The sequence below is a fragment of the Oenanthe melanoleuca genome, chromosome 5, assembly GCF_029582105.1.
Source record: "Oenanthe melanoleuca isolate GR-GAL-2019-014 chromosome 5, OMel1.0, whole genome shotgun sequence".
Lineage (NCBI taxonomy): Eukaryota > Metazoa > Chordata > Aves > Passeriformes > Muscicapidae > Oenanthe > Oenanthe melanoleuca.
Window position 1 is genome coordinate 14085951 of NC_079339.1, and position 18276 is coordinate 14104226.

The following is an 18276-nucleotide window of genomic DNA, read 5'->3' on the forward strand; positions in this document are numbered from 1 at the left end:
AAAGAGATCTTTCATAATCTCTTACAGCCCTCCCTCGAATGATGCTTTATACAATAACTCAGTTGGAATCGTGGAGCTTCACTGAAAGTAGAAAACCCTCTAATTAAGAGGTAGCAGCTCGCTCATAGGAACCCTTCAGCTTCCTTATTAAAAAACATGGAACCAAAGTGTTTGGGATGGTATTAACACACCATTTTGGGATGTGTATCACCACCTCCCTAAGCTTTGATTACATTTGTTCTTCCAGGATAGCAATATAAAAAGAAAATCTCAACAGAGCATGGAATAGCAGCTCTTTTACTGCCCCTCTAACACTATTGCATACTTTATTTAATTCAGATCATTTGAGGCATGAGCTACCATTTGAGTGGAAGGATGTTTTATCCTAATTTCCTCTACAAAGACTATTCTTCCATTACATTTAGTACTGGTTTTTACTCTCTAGCTGCAGCTTCAGAAGGATGTGAATGCTTGTGTTGTGATATTTACAGCTGTGATTGCACAAAATCCTGAAGCCTGTTCTAATTCACACAAAACAAAAAAGGCACTGGGAGACAAAACTAGCCCTCTTCTGGAAGGGCCTGTAATTTAACAGAAAGTTGAGAAATGTTTTTAAAACTGTTTCATGATAATGCTGTTGCACTGAACACACTGAAATTCAGACCAGCCAGGGCTTTGTCTCCCCATATGTCACTTGTACTACCATGTACAAACACACTTATGGTTGGGTGGCCAGCTTGGGCATTTGGGGTTCATTTTTATTGTTTTAACATCCATTATATGGTGCCCTCTCCACTACTATTAATTATAGGGGGAAAGCAGTGCTGTGTTAAGTAACCTAAATAGGGAAAAAGCCAAAGGAGACAGAGACAAGTATCAAATAAGTAAGAATGACATCGATCACAAAGCCCAGTTTCTCCTTGTGAACACCACTGCACTACCACCATCTGCACTGACAGTGCCTCTGTGGTGTGGGCCACTACACAGCAGGGTCCAAGTCAGGATTTGGGACCATTTCACTGAAGGGTATTTTAAATCCTCCATGCAAGAAAATGAGCAGAAGTAAGAATTCACTATGCTGACTATGAAAGTGCAAGAAAAAGCTTTTAGCACTATCTGAAGTAGCCACATGTCCCAACACTTATTCCCTTCAAAACACCACACCAGAAAATGTTAACTTGAAAGATCCACGTCTTTCTCTTCCAAACAAACAAATTCCCCTTTGAAGGCTCCTTTAAAGTTGGACTTCAACAGAAACTAATTAGCTCTTAAAACAAGCACTTCTCCCTACATATCCTCCAGTACCTTTTTTAAAAGGCTTTCATTAGTTTATATAGGTTGAGAAGATGACTAAAAGCAAGAGCAGAAAGGGATATAATGCATTGCCAAGGCTTTTGGGAGACAGGTTGTAAAACTGTCGCCCTTGAAATTATTTCTGGGGGTGGGGTTTAACTACCTGCAAGAGGCTTGAATACAATTCCATGGTTTAATTTTTACTAAAATAAGACATTTGCATTTGGAGGCTCTTCATGGCATTCTGTCCTGTGCCCTGTGGTTGCAGCACAGTCAAGTCATTGCTGCATTTCACAGCATCTCTATTTCTGCACAGTTAATATTGCTTCATTATTTAAGTTGCAGCATTGCATGAGCTACACGTTCTCTGAAAAGATAACTATCCTCTTTTTCAAAAAAGGAGCATCAAAGTCTTACTGTGGAGTGGGTAGGAATTTGAGAAGATCCTTCTCCATAAATACTGTTTTTAAACATAGGCTTTTCAGGGTAAGAAGCAAACCTTCTTACCTTTTCAGTGCTGAAAACACTTTAGACTCCCAAACCTGGAAAAAGCCCAGCTTTGTCAGAGTCATTTAGTTCAATTATGTATTTCAGTCATTCAAAGACTCTGTCTCAGTATCACAAAGTTCAGCACAAACATTGCAGCTATCACATCCAGGTAGAAAAGCTACTTTTGTGGTGCTCAGTAAGTACACACAGAGTTTTCAGTGTAGCAAGGTGTTTTTCAGATATGTTACACAACATTTATTAAATAACTACTGTTTCTTTCAGTACAAAAATAGGCTGGCTCCTAAGATGATTAATCCATGATTGAGGTGAAAAGTGCAAGGTCTTTTCTTACTAGGCAAGGATCTTTGTTCTCAAGTGAAAAGTCATACAAACATAAAAAATATTACATTTATAAATTTTAGAATTAGTATCACAGTACATCTCCCCAAATGAAGATAAAAATGTGTTTTCACCAAGGGCTAGGAGTGAAGATGTTTACACTTCTTCATGTAATAGCAACTTTTAACTCATTAAGTTTAGAATAGCAGGTACATTTCAAGACAATCCACATTTCCTTCTCCTTTATATCAAACATTTACCTCATGATCAAATGAAAACTAAAATACTACCAATATAGCCACAAAAAAGGAGTGTCATCACAGTGAAGAGATTTTGCACTGACTTCAGTAGAAGAAAGCAAGAAAAGAGAATTCAGATAACTGAACTGTACAAATGGATGCTGACTATATAAAGTAACATGAAAAAACCTAACTGCTAGCCTTACAAATCAAGCAGCTTGTATCACCAGAAAGATGATTGGAACACTACTTCAGCATTTGTGGAATGAATCATAAATCCAGCCTCTGTCCTAAAAATGTTTCTATTTAAAAGATGATGCAAGAAACAAAGCACAAGCACATTTGTATATACAGCCAGAAATACTGACTTGAATATTACACTGTTAAAGGCTTTCCAGTTTACCTGTCATACTGAACTTGAAGTATTTCAGTCTAAAAGTCAATCACTCAAGAATTTACTGATTAAGAAAGACATGGCTGATATAGTTGTTATAAATGAACTCTGCTTGAATAATAAGTTACTAGAAAATTGTACAATCAAGTAGACATATTCATGGAAATCTCTGTGGTATCTTTTAAGAAAACAGCTGACAGCTTAGAACCAAGGGCAACCAGTGATCAGAGAAATCCTACCAACGAATGCTCTAAAAAGTCAACCTTTTAAAAGCATATATAAAATTCAATTCTGGAAAATCGTATCACAGTTCTTTAGTTCAAAAAATTTGCAACATCACATTTATGTTGTCCTTAAAATAAAATTGACTGGCTTCCAGCACTGATAATTTCCCCATTGAATTCAATGAGTGCAGCATACAGCTTAGATAGGCATATGGTGTTCTTTACATATGCAAAGTTCTTCATTTATTGTAACTTTCTTCTAGAATTTCTTTCCCCAACCCATTTTTTTCCAGAGATTTCTGCCTAGAAGGCAGAAAGTTTAAAAGGACATAAACAGAGAGAAGGTTGTTCAAACTCAATGCTTTGCTTTCATGCTCACTGGAGGAATCTGCCAGCAGTACATTTTTACTTCATCAATTCAGCAAGAAACAAGATTGCTCTTCAGTCGACATTCAGAAGCACCAGCCTGACAATTAATACAGGCATGTGACACTGAACAAGTAGGGAGAAGGCAAAAAGAAAAATCTTTTCTTAAATCCAGCCATAAACTTAAAAGAATTTACTAAGTTTTCTACAAGGTTTAACTGGAGAAGGATAATTAGAAAATATACTATAGCAGATATGGAAATAAAGAAAATGTCACCTTTGTGACCACTTAACAAAACCTAAAAAAATCAGAGCATGGAAAGCAGGTTGAATGCCAAACAGCTGCTTTTTTCTACCTCTGTCAAACCACACTTTAGAAAATAAAGGAAATTCTTTCCTTGACACCTCAACACATCAGTCAGGGCAACCAAAAACAACTACGTGGATGGAGTGCTGCTTCATTTCCAGCTCTAATTAGCACAGAATTCCTTTCTTCATCTGTCTTGCCCTGTCTATTAATGGGGATAATTATGCTGACCTCCTTTACAAAGAGCTTGAAAATCTACAGTTAAAAATGTTCCTAAACAAGCAATTATATGTAATAGCAATCATGTATCAAACTTCAGTTATCAACTCATCACATGAAAGCAAGAATCTGATTGTTCCTGGAATTAGTACACAAAATTCAATTTCTCCACCGACATTAGCTTCCTAGTACTTCCATCATTATTACAACAGCTGCATTATGCTAAAATGCACTAAAGAACCTGCCTACCACTGACTGACATTTTGAAGATTTTCCAAGCTTCAAACAACAAAAGACCCAGGACTTTTTTTCAGCAATAATTTCCATGTTAATAATTTCCATCTTGTTAAACAAAGATACTTTTGACCAGCATCAAGCTTAGATGCTATTCTGAATCTGCAGCCTGGATTGTTGCAATGGCTCCAATACAAAACAGGCTGTAGCACTTTGCAAATGTATTTTCCTGTTACATCCATTAACCCCTCTCCCACCTTACAGGGGCTGGTCTACAAGGCCACAATTTCATCACCACCACTTACTGTCACCAGTTTCTCTTCTTCTTTCCTCTCCATCTATATGTTACTTTCCTCCTTTCAGCTACACACAATACCCATAATCATTCAGTATGTATGATGTACACGTTTTTCTTTCATCTTGTGCTACTGAAAATGAAAAAAAGGTGAGAGGATTTGTTATAAAATTAAGCTACTTACCAACTATTGCCAGATTATGCTCTGAGCCACATGCAATCTGAAAAAGAAATACGAATTACTAAATCAGAACCTCCTTACCAGTAGGAAGACAGTCACAATTAAGGCAGGAAATTAAAAATTAACCTGAAACAAACAACTACAGTTTGTAGAATGCAAAATCAAGGTTGGAGTGTTCTCACTCTTAAATGGAAGTTCATTTCTAGCCTCACTTATGGGTTTAGTGGCAGGCATGCATGTTTGCTTGTTTGTTAATAGAGAGGCATTTTCTTTCCAAATGCAGACATTTCAACCCTTTCAAGCAAGACTGGCCACGATTCTGAAAAAACATCACACCTTTAACAACACCCACTGGATTGATCAAGAGGCACAGAGCAAACACAGATTAAGCCATATAGAGACAGCTGAGAATGAAAAGGGTGCTGAAGATTACCATGTCTCTTATCCATACTGTTTTTTCAACTGATCCCTAAGGGACTGCTCTAAGTAAACAGGCTCAGTGTGCTACACCTGACATGGTATGATCTGTAGGTCATTTGCCTAGAATGGAGAAAAGCTACCCTGGGACTCAACCCTTCTGCTAGCTCATTAATGATGGGAATCAGTTACAAATTTATTTTTGAAGCAAAGTTCACACATTTTTCATCCTTCTTTGTAGCTGCTGTGAACTTGTGTGATGTTTAAGTTGCTTTAGCATACTGAGTTTTTGTAAGCTGTCCACTAGTGATGCACTAAGAGCAGTCCCCTGTCCTTACTTACTGCAAGGGCTTGTCTTTCCCACAGAATTTCTTTTGCAAGGTCACTGTCAGCATAATTGTCTGATATAACAGACATCACACAAGGTCTGCTGAGTGTCCTCAAGTTTTTAATTTAAATAAAAGCAACCCCCTCAAAATCCTGTATCCAGTTCACTGTCTTGAAACTACTTATTATACCTACTACTGAGCTGGAGAAAATTAATAAGCACATTTTCTTAAAGTATATTTGCAATAGCAAAACATAATGCAGGAGGATATGCTCAATTATATTAAAAAACAGAATAGTTCTGTGCATGCATAACTTTATAGCTTTTACAGCCAGAGAAACAGCTAAAATCACCTCTGTGTCTGCAGAATATAAACCCATAGAAGTTAATAAAACAGGCCTTGTGCTCAGCTCACTGTGCTTGAGTATTTACTGGAGAAGAGACACCCAGGAGTGACACACTGAGTAGCTTGAGCTCTTGTGTTACAAATGAACACACAATCCCTATTATTCATGTCACCCGTGTCACAACTGCTACATGAAAACATTTGGGCAAAGCCATCCAAACACAACAAGGGCAAGGAAGAAGAAAAAGACTCTTGAGAGTAAAGGTGCTTAGACAACACATTAAAGCATCTGGGAAAGGGTGAGAAAAATCACTTAAGTTATAGGATATTCCAGCATGGCCTCAATCTTCAGAAAAATCAAGACAAGCAGCAGGAAAAGCAATGCCTTTTTGCAAGAGCTCTAGCAGGACTGCACTGAGTCTTTCATTCCACAATACTGCAGACAGGAAAAGCTCCAAGTCCCAAACACTGAAATACATAAATCACTGCCATATCCCACATCACTACCCTCACCACAAGACTGAGCCCTACACAGCAGCAGGGCTGGCTCCTAATGCCTATTTACTGGCTAATGCTCCCACCTGTGCTTCTCAAGCTTATAAGCTGATGCCATGGAAACAAGATCCACACATGGAAACACATACAAAGGCTTTCTAGCAAAGAGCAAAATTTTCATCTTTCACCAAGTGCTGAAAATTGGATATACTGAAGTTGCTGCTAATAGAATAAATAAATTTTATCTGAGGTGTGAATAATCTTGGCTAATTCCCTAGGAAATAGACTGACACAGGCAGAAATTCAAAAGCATTGGCACAAAACACCACTCAGGCTGGTGGCTGACACTGCCAGGACCCACTTCAGAAATGCTACATTAAAAAAAAAAAAAAAAGGAAAAAAAAAAGCCCCACACAAACAAGGTGTTATTTAGATTGTAAAAAACCTCCCCTGACAAAGAAGCATTTTTTGCTGCATCCAATAGCAGCAGGTACAGAGCCTGCAAACCAGACAGAAGAATGCTGGCCATCTCAAAGAGCTTTGCACATGTAGCTGTCGCTCTGGCCACCATTCAGAGGCTCCCACTAGCCAGCTATCAGGCTGTGAGGAAACCAGGCCAAGAATTGCTGTGTTCCACAGACTGGCCAGTGCTGGGGAGCTGTTCCCAAGGCAGCCACTCATGGCCAACACTGTGCAGCTCTGGGGCTGATAGGGTAGCAAAGCAAAAAAACACTTCTTGGGGGGTAAAAGCTACCTCAGTGAAGTGCCAGCTTTACTAAGAACTGAAACCAAGTAAAATCACAAGCTGCTGAAGGCAGTGCCCTGGATTCACCCTCGACAGCCCAGAGCAAGGACAGCACATACCTTGTACCAGCAGCAGTTCTGTGCTCCAAAGTAGAATTTGCTTGATTTAGAGCACAAGGTTCACCCCACCTCTGCCTTATCGCAGGGTGTCACCACCTGACAACACAGACTGACTTTGTAGGAACCCCCCAGATAAAAAAAACACCTTAGAGAACTCTAAATTTAGCTTCCTGGAACACCTTGTCCATCATCCATGCTCCTTGCTACAGGCTATACCATCCACCCACAGGATTCCTGCTGGCCTGCATAACTATGCCTCTGGAGCTCAGGAGGGACCACACCACAGAGGTGAAGCAAGGTTGCCACTGCTTAATGTACACTGAAGCCTTGCAGGTATTTCACAACATATTTCTTACAATAAAATTTAAAATGTGGCACTCTCTTTTCTCCGTGACTCCCCACAACAGGCAACAATCAGCCAAGAATGATTGATTTGCTGGTACAAATACAGACCAGGCAGAGAACAGCATTGCTGAACAGATGTTTTATGCTTACATTAGATGTAATAAGCTCTGTAGTCAGTGCAGGTCACTGGGAGAAGCCTGGTATTTACTGCAGCAACTATAAATTTCTGGCTACTTCTCTTCTGTCCCCACCCCCAATGTGCTGCAGAGAAATTAAATTCCAACAGATATCTGCATGCTGCCAGTGGGTAAGTACATTCAGGGATGCTTATAAACACACAATAATGTTTTCTAATTGGGCAATAATTTTACATTATGTTTTAATTAAAAAAAAAAAATCACTAAACTTAAAGACAAATCAGAAAGACTGTTACTGAGCAAAGCATTCTGAAGAATGTTAAGAAATATGACCCCCTACACAGTAAACAATGCTAAAGTTCTCAGTTTGGATGGAGCTGTGAGAAGACTTGTGAAGGATATTGTGATAGCTATATAAATGATCTCAAGGCACATGACAAATGTCTGTAAGACAGCCAAAGAATGCTTAGGTACCATTTCACCCAGAACTTAATTACCTTACTGTCTGTCCTATTTCAACTACACATAATTTGTTTGTTTCTTGCCTTAAATTGTGTGCTAGCAAGCTGTTTTCTACCTAGAAAAAGTGAGCTGTGGCTCACTTCCATCCAACCATCCAGATTTAACACATGTAGTATAAGCAGCCAAGGGACTAGCATTTTATTAATCATAAATAATATGATAAATAGCAAAATCACAAACATAAGCTGCAAGGATGGTGAGGAAAGACCTTAGCACAGCAACCACAAACTCTGGGCAAAATGCCAACACCCTTCTGCAGCCTACATATATGTTTATGTCCCAGTCCTAACAAAAATGAATTGACTGTATGTAAAATCAATGGGTTATGCAAAATGGAGAAAATATGTCACTTAAGAATAAAATATTTTTCTATCTCAAAAGCACTACATGAAGAAGCAAAATAATGTTTAGTACATGTTATATAAATGTTCCCATCTATACCTCTGTGTGTGTATACATATAAAAAAGAACATATATATAAATATGCATATAAGGAAAAAAAGGTTATCTACTAAACAAGATATTTATCAGGGAAGAAAGTTCAGACAGAGCACCACCTTTTCTATCTGAGATAGAGATCTCACCTTTGCAGACAGCAAGCAAACACATACAGGACAAGACTCCTGTGGATATTTAGACATGCAGTCTTCCTTGGATTTCAAAAGGTAATTAAGAGACAAAAATACCTTTTGCCAACCATCCCCTAAGGGACTTCTGAGTACTATAACAAAACAAGTCTGACAAAGTGTATAAAAATCCAAGTTTCAGGCTAGTACCATGACCACAAGCTACTCTCTCTTTTCTTTCTATAACCCCAGGGTTTGACTGAGGATTTGTCGTGCAACTCACCAGGAAAAAAATGGAATCAGAACTGCAGGCAAAGTCAACCCCCCTCACTGCAGCAGAGGGGAAGGGACAGTACAGGAGAGGGTGCACAGGGAGCTGGACTCACAAGAGCGACTGCAGTATGAAAAATCACAAGCATCCACACATCAAGGTGTTAAGCTAGAAAAACAATAAAATCTCAATGCTATTTATTTTTGCTTCACCACCCTAGAAGTACACGTTAATTCCCTTCAGTGCAATTATTTCCCAAAACATGAAAGGCTGTGGAGGCTTCCATCACTTCTTAGAGATGAGAGCATGATATACAAAGATTTTTAAAGATGAATGAAGATATGAAGTTTAAGTTGCATGCAGATTCTAGTTTCTGTCTTCCTAATTGCACCAAAACTCTTTTTCAGGGGGAGAGAGGACAGGGGGCAAAGGGTACATAAGTACTTTTATCCAGGAGTTTAGCCATGGTATCTCACATCTTTTGACAAATTTCACTGTGAGGAAATTGCCAGGGCCAGAGGATGGTAAATTTTCTTCCTTCTGAGACCAGAAGTCCTAATGGAAGGAGACGAGGTGACCGAGAGACTGCAGACCAAAGCTTATGTAAGGCAGGGGAACCTTCTCTCCCAGAGCTGTTCTTCCATGCCCTTGATTAATGTCTTGTAACAACAATTTGTACTGTTTGACACACTGGGTGCAACGACATTTGTATGCAGAATTCTATTGATGTGTAAAAATAAAGTAAAAGGAATCTAATTAGCAAAGCTGTCCTGCTTCCAATGATCCCTTACTAGGAACTCTCTGTTCCTCTTCTGGATCATTTGACTCCTGATTGATAAGAAAGCAGCTTGCTAACCTAGTCACATTCCTTGGCGAGCATAAGACTAAGTTCAGTTGAATGCAGAACATGTTCCTAGCTGTTGGCTGCAGAAGGTGAAAAGTAAGAGGGATAGTGTCCCATAGATCACAGGATATTTTCCATTTTTTATCAAATGATCTCATTTTCTACTTAACACAGATTTTTTTGTAGTTGTGTGATTGGCTTTTTAGCCTGTATGCAGTTTTACTTTCCCCTACAACAAAAAAATTCACAATGGAATTTAAGCTGAATGCACATAATAAGGTCTGGAAGAAAACATTTCTTCTGAAAACACACCTGACCAAAAACCAACGTGCCATGCAAGGGAACCTTCGCAAGCATGGAGGAAGAGAGGAAGCATTAAGACATTGCCAGGATGCAGTAAGCTTTCAAAGGAAGATTTTATAGCTCTCTGTAGCTTCCAGAGTTATGATTTCAGACCCTCACTGCCTGAAAGTAATTCCAAGCCTGCGTCACTTGTAGCGCAAAACACAAAATGCTTTTCCCCCAGGCAGCATTTCCCTTGCTTCTCCACCCACTGTTTTCAGAGTCCCATCTTCCATCACTCAATACCCTGCCCTGCCAATTGTCTTACAGTCACCAAAAAGCCAGCTGGCCAACACCAAGAGCTTGCCTTCACACCCTCCATGCCATATGTGTCATATATCTATATATATCTATATATATGTCTCTGCACACCTTCCCTCTCTGTGACACTAACCACACATGAGAAATTGCTCTGCTCTCCACTGACTGAGCACTACACTTTCAGGAATGCCTTCTTGTGGTTAACAGGGTGCAGTTCCACTTAGGTGATTCAGTTGGTGCACTTTGGGTCTCAAGTGCTTGCAAAAGATGGAAACTAATCTTTTAGTACCCAAGAGGAAACACCACAACTCCAAAATACTGTCATTAGTGATCAGGCACAGGAGATGAAAATAAAAGAAGGAAAGAAAAGCTAGTTGTTAAAGCAGTCAACATTTTCACTGAAGGTTTACAACACAGCAATCCACGTGCACCTTCTTAGTCTACTTGAGGGGAGGTCACATTGAAAAACTGGTCACACTGAAAAAATTGAATACGGACTGTTTGCCTTAAGCTGAGGATGGAAAGACTGAGGGCATCAACACAGAGTAAGATTTGTGTCCACCCATGAAAAATATCTAATCTTTAGATGACTCCAGAACAACATAAAAAATGCTGAGATCTCAGTAAGAACACTCAGTGGTATTAGGTTTTAGTTGAATGACATGAATACAGCCAAACCAAGTGTGTTAAAAATCTTTACAAGTCAGCAGGGCCAGCTGGCTCTTCTGTCTTGCCTAAGATTTTCCAATTACTTCTTATACCCTTCTCCAGGCAGCTCTCTCCCTTCCTTGGGTTCAGAAAGCATTAGCATTTTCATTCCAGGAAAATCAAGCTCTGCCACTTTTATGTCCCTCAGCCTCACCGGTCCATCAAAATTTTCCATTTTTGTAATCAAGACCTCAAGCCACAAAACAATTTTTGTCTGTCCCTTCTTCATTTTTAAAATGAACCAAGTCATGGTCATTCAATTTCAGTTTGCTTCCTGCAACAAGCCCTCCATTCAGTCTTCATTATATTGTGAAAATTAAGACTGAAGTATCTCTTCTGATTGAAAAAGAAATCATTCATCACAGTAGCCCTGTCAATGTGTGCATACTCCTAAACCTATGACTGTGCACTGCAAATCTCACAAGACCAAAATCCTCACTAACATTACAGACATCCAGGTATGAGCTAGAGGAATGGGGTCTTCAGCAAATGCACAGTTTTACCCAAGGGAACTTCTTCATCATTTGTCTCAAAATTACTTTGATTTGGATTGTTTCTTACACAATTCCCAGCTCCCTGCAGTCTCAGTGTCACTCTCTCGTAAGCTGAATGAGAGGCACTAAGATGAATACCTCACAATCTATTTGAGTTTGCTTTGGGGACTACAACTAGTTTGCTCTTTATCTGAGGCCACAAACACCATTTTGACATAAGATATTACAGAAACCAAGGCCAGAGAATCAAAGTTTCAAAACCTACTTATAAGGTTTGTCTCTGATTTGTCTCTATCATCAACACACACATCCTTATGATCAGATTATTCTGATGTTTTCAGGTCAAGAATTGTGGCTTGAAGCATGCAAAAAACCCACTTGGTATCTGTCTTTTCTTTCTATTGTACATGAAAACAGTAAAAAGACAAAAATTCACTATAGCATATAAATGTCTATCTGAATGTGCTAATTTCTAGCACTCTGAAATTAACGAATGGTTCTGTTAAACAATGATTATAGACAAACATTCTGTCAAAGTACATATCATTATCAATCACTTTATAGGCTTAGAATAAAAGTCATGGCAGCATGTTACTATTTGGGAACAAAGCACTGAATTCCACTTAAATATCCTTTTGTAGATGTATAACTGCAGTTTAAGTTTTTCAACAGAATCTGGTTTTCACATCTCTCCTTGTGGCAAAACACTCCACCATTTTTAATGCATTTAGAGTATTTTCTGGAATATTCAGTGCAGCTGGGGAGAATCTGAGAGCAATCAAACACACATATCATGGGCACTGAGCTCTCTGAGGAACTCAGCTCTCCTCTAACTGTGCTGTTACTGCAAGACATGTCACTACAATTCTCCACAACAAACACACTGCAGTGAACTCGGGACACGCAGCCTGCAGGATTACACAATAGCACGAAGACCAGCATTTTTTTTAGAACTCTAAAGAAAAACAGCACTTCTTATGAAGTTCATACCCTCAAACAACTGTCAGGGTATTCTAACTGGATGCTGTGAAGAGGCAGACAGTGTCCCTAAAACACCCCTTTAAAAGAGGGAAGTGCTGCAGCGTGGCTGTGGCCAGACAGCAGCCATTCCATTGGGGCCAGAGGGAACTGGCCCCACCATTGTCAGGTCTGATTTGGCTCACCCTTCATAACCCTTCTTTTCTAGCATGTGGGGTTTCTTTCAACACTATTACAGTGTTTTCTTCTTTCACATGCTTTTTACCCATGCTATCCTTCATAAAAAATAGCATCCAAAACTCCTGGCTGTACTATCAAAATAATGCCACTAAATGATGTTATTATGGAATACTACCCCTATTTTATAGTGCAGAGGCTTTTTTACTTCTTCCAGCAGTAAATCCAGATTTATTATAGAATTTTAAACATCTCAGTTCAACTTCCAGCCCTGGGATGTGGGAAGACTAATTTTCAGGGAAATTACTAAACGTTCAAGGAAGCTCATATGCAAAATTGGATTGAGCTTTCGTTTCTATGCTAGTCCTGCTGACCTTAGCATGTGCTGGCTGCTTGTGTAAACTGGCAGTACACAAGTACAGTGTCATTGAAGGAAATAAAAAAAACTACTTAACTTCCAAAACATTTTATGTTATTTGAAAGAAATGAGCAGGTTGTTTAAAGTACAGAACTACTACTGTGTAATAGCATTAGAAGCATCCCTTATTGGACCCAATACCTTTGGGAAATATTATTCAAGATAACTAGCAGCTTTTCAAGAATGCAAATCTTTGCCTGATTTCCAGCATGACACTCACTGACCTCTCCCTCTCCCACAAACAAAAAACACCAGCACATTAGGAACTTCTCCTAAAATATGAAAGAATAAATAACAGAGGAAAACAAAACAATTTTTCATACACCAACTGCCTCAACTTGAGGACCGAATTTTCTTGGTTCATTTACTTTCCAGAAAAGCTGCAGGCATGCAGCTTCTATATCCTTGTACAGAAATACAAAGCCATGAATTTTGCTGACTGTCTGCTCACTTACCTCTCCAAATAAATGGTACTTATGTCTTTAGGGTATCATGTAACTCTGCTCTTCAATGTTGGATTCTCTGTTTCTGTAGCACTTACTAACAGTACAGCTCCCTAAAGCAAGCTTGCTGGAAATAAATAAAATGTGAACTTGCTAAGAGTCCAATGCAAAAATTAATAGGAAACCTCTTCTGAATAAATAAGATTACCATTTGAAAGGACTCAAATAGAGACTGAGCCCTGATGCTAGACACAAAGGAAGAATTAGGGAAAAAAACATTTCTGAACAGACACTACACAGCTGATAAAAAGTCACTCTTATTAAAAAGCTGAATTATAGAATCCTAGAATCATTTAGATTCAAAAAGATGTTTGAGAACTTCAATAAAGATACTAAACAGGACTGGGCCCAACACTGAGCCCTGGGGAACACCACTTGTGACCAGACACCAGCCAGACTTAAATGCCATTTCCCACCACTCTCTGGACCATCCAGCCAGTTTTTTAGCCACCAAAGAGCGCATCTGTCCAAGCCACGGCCTGCCAGTTTCTTCAGGAGAACAAACATCCACAGCCTCATCCACTGAGCAGGTCACCTTGTCAGAGGGGATCAGGTTGGTTAAGTGGGACGAGCCTTTCATGAATCCCTGTCTGATCCCTGGTTGTTCTGTGTGTGCCACGGGCTGACAGATCCCCAGATAGCTCCCCAGATCCTCCTTCTGGCCACTCTTGCAGCTCAGTGTCACATTTGCCAACCTCCCCAGTGTACCAGTACTGCTGATAAAGGATGGAAAAGGGCTCATTGAGCATTTCCATCAGTACCTCAGTACCTTTGGGTGGACCCCTCTGGCCCCTACATCCAATAAAGGATGGAGATTCTTCTTAGCCCTTCTTTTATTGCTTATGTATTTATCAAAATACTTTTATTGTCTTTTATGGCAGTAGCCAGACTGAATTCTGGCTGGCCTTTCAAAATTGCACCCTGCATGGCCTCATGATATCCCTATAGTGCTCCTGAGCTGCCTATCCCATCTTCCAAAGGTGATAAGTTCACCTTTTCTTTTCCTCTGAGTTCCAGCCAAAGCTCCCTGTTCAGCCAGGCTGATCTCCTTGCACCAGCTCTTCTTTCAGCTCATAAGGACATCCTGCTCCTGTGCCTTTAGGATTTCCTTATTGAACCATGTCCAGCCTTCCTTGCCCTTCAGGATTGCCTCCTAAGGGACTTTGTCAACCAGGCTCCTAAACAGTTTGGAAGTCCAAAGTAATCGTCCTGCTGACCCCCTTCCTTACCTCTCATACTTCATTCCTTACAAAGGATGGATAGCAAAAGTTCTTCAATGTGAATTAATTTAGAGTTCTTGAACCAAAACTCCAGAAGAAGTTCATAAAGCTTGATAAATGGGAAAGACTGAGACAGACAAAATTTACCGTGGTCAGGTACAGCATAGTAAATCTTTCTGGATACCAGAAAGAATGATTTAGACTGTTCATATATACAGAAAGATTCTAAACTAGTTGGAACCTCTCAGGGGCACTATATAGCATCACTTGTGGATAATTCACCAGAAAGACCCATTCAGTGTGTACTGCAACACAAAAGGTAAGAAATTAGATTAGTTTAGTCAAAATCACACAAACAGTTCAGGTAATTTTTTAATACCAGTGATTCCACAATAAACACATATTTGATAAAGACTTCCATTTACAGTGATACTTCTAGGACCTCTCAGAGCCAATTAATAGGGTTTTTTATGGCTTTTTCATTTTTTGTTATTGTAATTGTATATCTTTTTAATTTCCTGATCAGAATGCCATACACTGTCCAGGCAACTGCCTGACAGAAATAGAAGTGTATTATGCCTGCATTTGACATTGACACATTTATCAAGCTTTTATCTCAAAAAAATAGGTGAGACACATTAGACTGACAAGATATATTTTCCATAGTCACATACTCACTTGCAAGCAACTATATCATCATCCTTTAAATTTTTATTGATCCAAATTCATGTCAGGCAGACTATTACTTAGTCAAGGCAAATACCAGGCTGACAGGCCTAAAATTATTTGAGTAATTTTGTTAAGTTCTTTAAAATGCTGGCAGGGCATCATTTTCCAACCAATCTTCTGAAACTTACCTGATGTTCTGGGGAAAAATTATTAACAGCAACAACCTATACAGCACTTGGGCCATCTCCCCTTAAACTCTGGAAAGAAAAAGTTTCAGCCTTGATTTTTAAAATTTACCTTCTAGAGGCTGAAAAAAAAATGCTGGTAGGGAGAATCTCATCCCTCTATGATACTTCTGCTTTTTCCCCCAAATGCAAAACAGAAAATTCTACTAAGACAGAGTTTGCCTTCCCAGGGTTTTGCCAATAGATGTATTTAAGATGTTTTTGTATTGACAGTGCATAGTCTCTTGATTTTGTCTGAGAGCAAACTCACCCTCAGTATCTTGTCCTGCCCCTCTTAATTGGAGCTGGTCATTCTGTGCCATGGTAGCTCATGGGCCAGGCAGCAGCCAGTGTCTTATGTTTTAATTCAGGGGAGTGGAAAGGATTTCCTACCTGTTGGATACCCCTTAAAAACCTCTAATTTCCAACTTGTTAATGACTTAGAAGCATGTAATTTTTTTTAATATAAAAAGCCCCTTTCATTCCTATGAACCTACTTGATTCTTCCTGAATAAATTGTAACCACAGATGCTGATATTGCTATGACAACTTTTTCTGTAAGGTTTCATACTGAAATATTTTGTTGCATCATGGCTTAAAGGAGAGCATTTTGTTCTTTGATACAGACTAGAAGGGAGTTGGCTAGCCTAACCAAGGCAAGGAGGGCAGAGATATTGGCAGTGGCTTGCTGCATTAATTCATCTGTCTTCCTGCTGCTCAGAAAGATTACAAAATTCCCACGTGCACAGAAGTCAGGCTCCTATCCTCCTACTATTAAATCACATTTTTCCTGTTGCTCTCACAGGGTGGCTCTGTAACAGCACACAGGAATCAAGACAGACAAGACAATTTTTCAAATACCATTTCATGAGCAGTGCTATATTCTCATTACAAAAAGGAATTGATGCTTTAAAATAAATGCTGAAGACAGGAACACATTCCTTAATATAACTAGAGTCATTGTGAAATACAGTGACCAAAAATCCCTCCACAATACCTATTTTCCTTTCAATTTATAAAATATTAAATTATATGTGGGTTTAAAATTCTAGCTTCATCTGATACAACAGCCTATGCCATTTGACAGAATACAAAATATAGAAACTATCAATAATAGAGTTTTAATGTCTTTTATTAAAGTAGCAGCATTTTTTCAACAGATGAAAAGTACTGCAGGTTATTTAATTAAAGTCAACAGCCCACCAGACTTCACCACTAATTAAAAAAGACACCCACCTCTTGTGCATTTTTAATTCCAAGTGGCATCACTGTTTAGCTGGAAGTAAAGAGGCAGCAATTCACCCTATTTCAGAACCTTCCAGACATTTGGTGAACTCATTTAACCTAAAGTGAAATATGCAGCCCAGCTAAGAATAACATCAACAGGAAAGCCCTTCCTGGATATTCTTGAACCTGATTAAACTGAAGCAGCACAAAAACCCATTCTCATCTGCCTTGAGCTCTCAGTCACTCAGCTCCAGACGTGATTTTCTCTCACAAGGAAGGTCATCATGTGTGAAAGGTTAAGAACTACTGCTCAAGTGTGCAGGAGGTGAACTGTGTGACATTTACACATAGTTTAATTATCAGGAGTGTTGGAGTCTGGCAGCAACCAAAGATTTTGCCATTCAGACTTGAGCATTCTCTGGCCAACACACCATTCCAGGACACAGAAACACTTGAGAGCTGGAGCTCACATTCCCAGTCCACTGATGCACACAGGGTTAAACATTTACTTCTTTGCCCAGACTCTGCAATATCCATGCTAAATAAAAGCTACATCCTCTTAATGGAGGTGGTCTCTGCACAGAATGGCTGCCCTGCTATTACCATTTCAAATAACAATGGCAACTGAAGTCCATCACTTCCAATTACTCAAAACACATTTAACCACTGCAGACAGAAAAAAAGGACCAGTATCTGGTTTTCCAACGATTCCAATATACTGGGTTAGCATCTTCTGCAGCAGATTTCACCTCAAAAATATCTGAGGTGTTCCAAAGTACAAAGCAGCATTTCATTGCCAACTGCTTGGCAAAACCCCCCGCCTTGGAATGGCAGTTTTAAACAACTTGCCTCTCCAACCTAGTGCTGAAACATGGTACCTACTGGATAGGGGAGGGTTTGGTTAGCTGTAATCACACAATCGGAAAAATATTTGGATTAATTAGCTGACTTTAAATTCAAATGTTATATTATATAATCAAATATTTTTAACCTGTGCAGGAATTTCTGCTACATTTCATGTCTTTTTGAATCTTTACACCTTTGTCATATTTGCAAACAGCATTTTTCTTACCAAATGCCTGAAAAACCTTTTTTTTTTGGTAAGATCTTGCACCTCTCCAGTTGCTCAGTGTTTCACAGGACTACTGCTGGAGATGGAAGCAACCCATTCCTGAGCTCAGAGGATCAAAACATGTATTTTTCTGTAATTTAACTGCTGAGCATCACTTGTCATACATGTCAGGCAATTCTGGCCATTCATTCATTGCTGAATTCTTCACATCACTTGTGTGAGGTGAAGCAAACCATCTGCAAATGTCATACATACTTCTTTTCCTGGA

At 39.2% G+C, this 18276-nt stretch overlaps 1 protein-coding gene across 2 annotated transcripts in view; it reads right to left on the minus strand.

Annotated features, from left to right (window-relative positions):
- SERGEF (secretion regulating guanine nucleotide exchange factor) overlaps window positions 1–18276 on the minus strand; it is a 138370-nt gene that overhangs the window by 57340 nt on the left and 62754 nt on the right. For both annotated transcript variants that reach the window (XM_056493484.1, XM_056493485.1), the window contains one exon: window positions 4584–4620. In XM_056493484.1, coding sequence (XP_056349459.1) covers window positions 4584–4620 — 37 coding nt within the window. The remainder of the gene's footprint in view (window positions 1–4583; window positions 4621–18276) is intronic.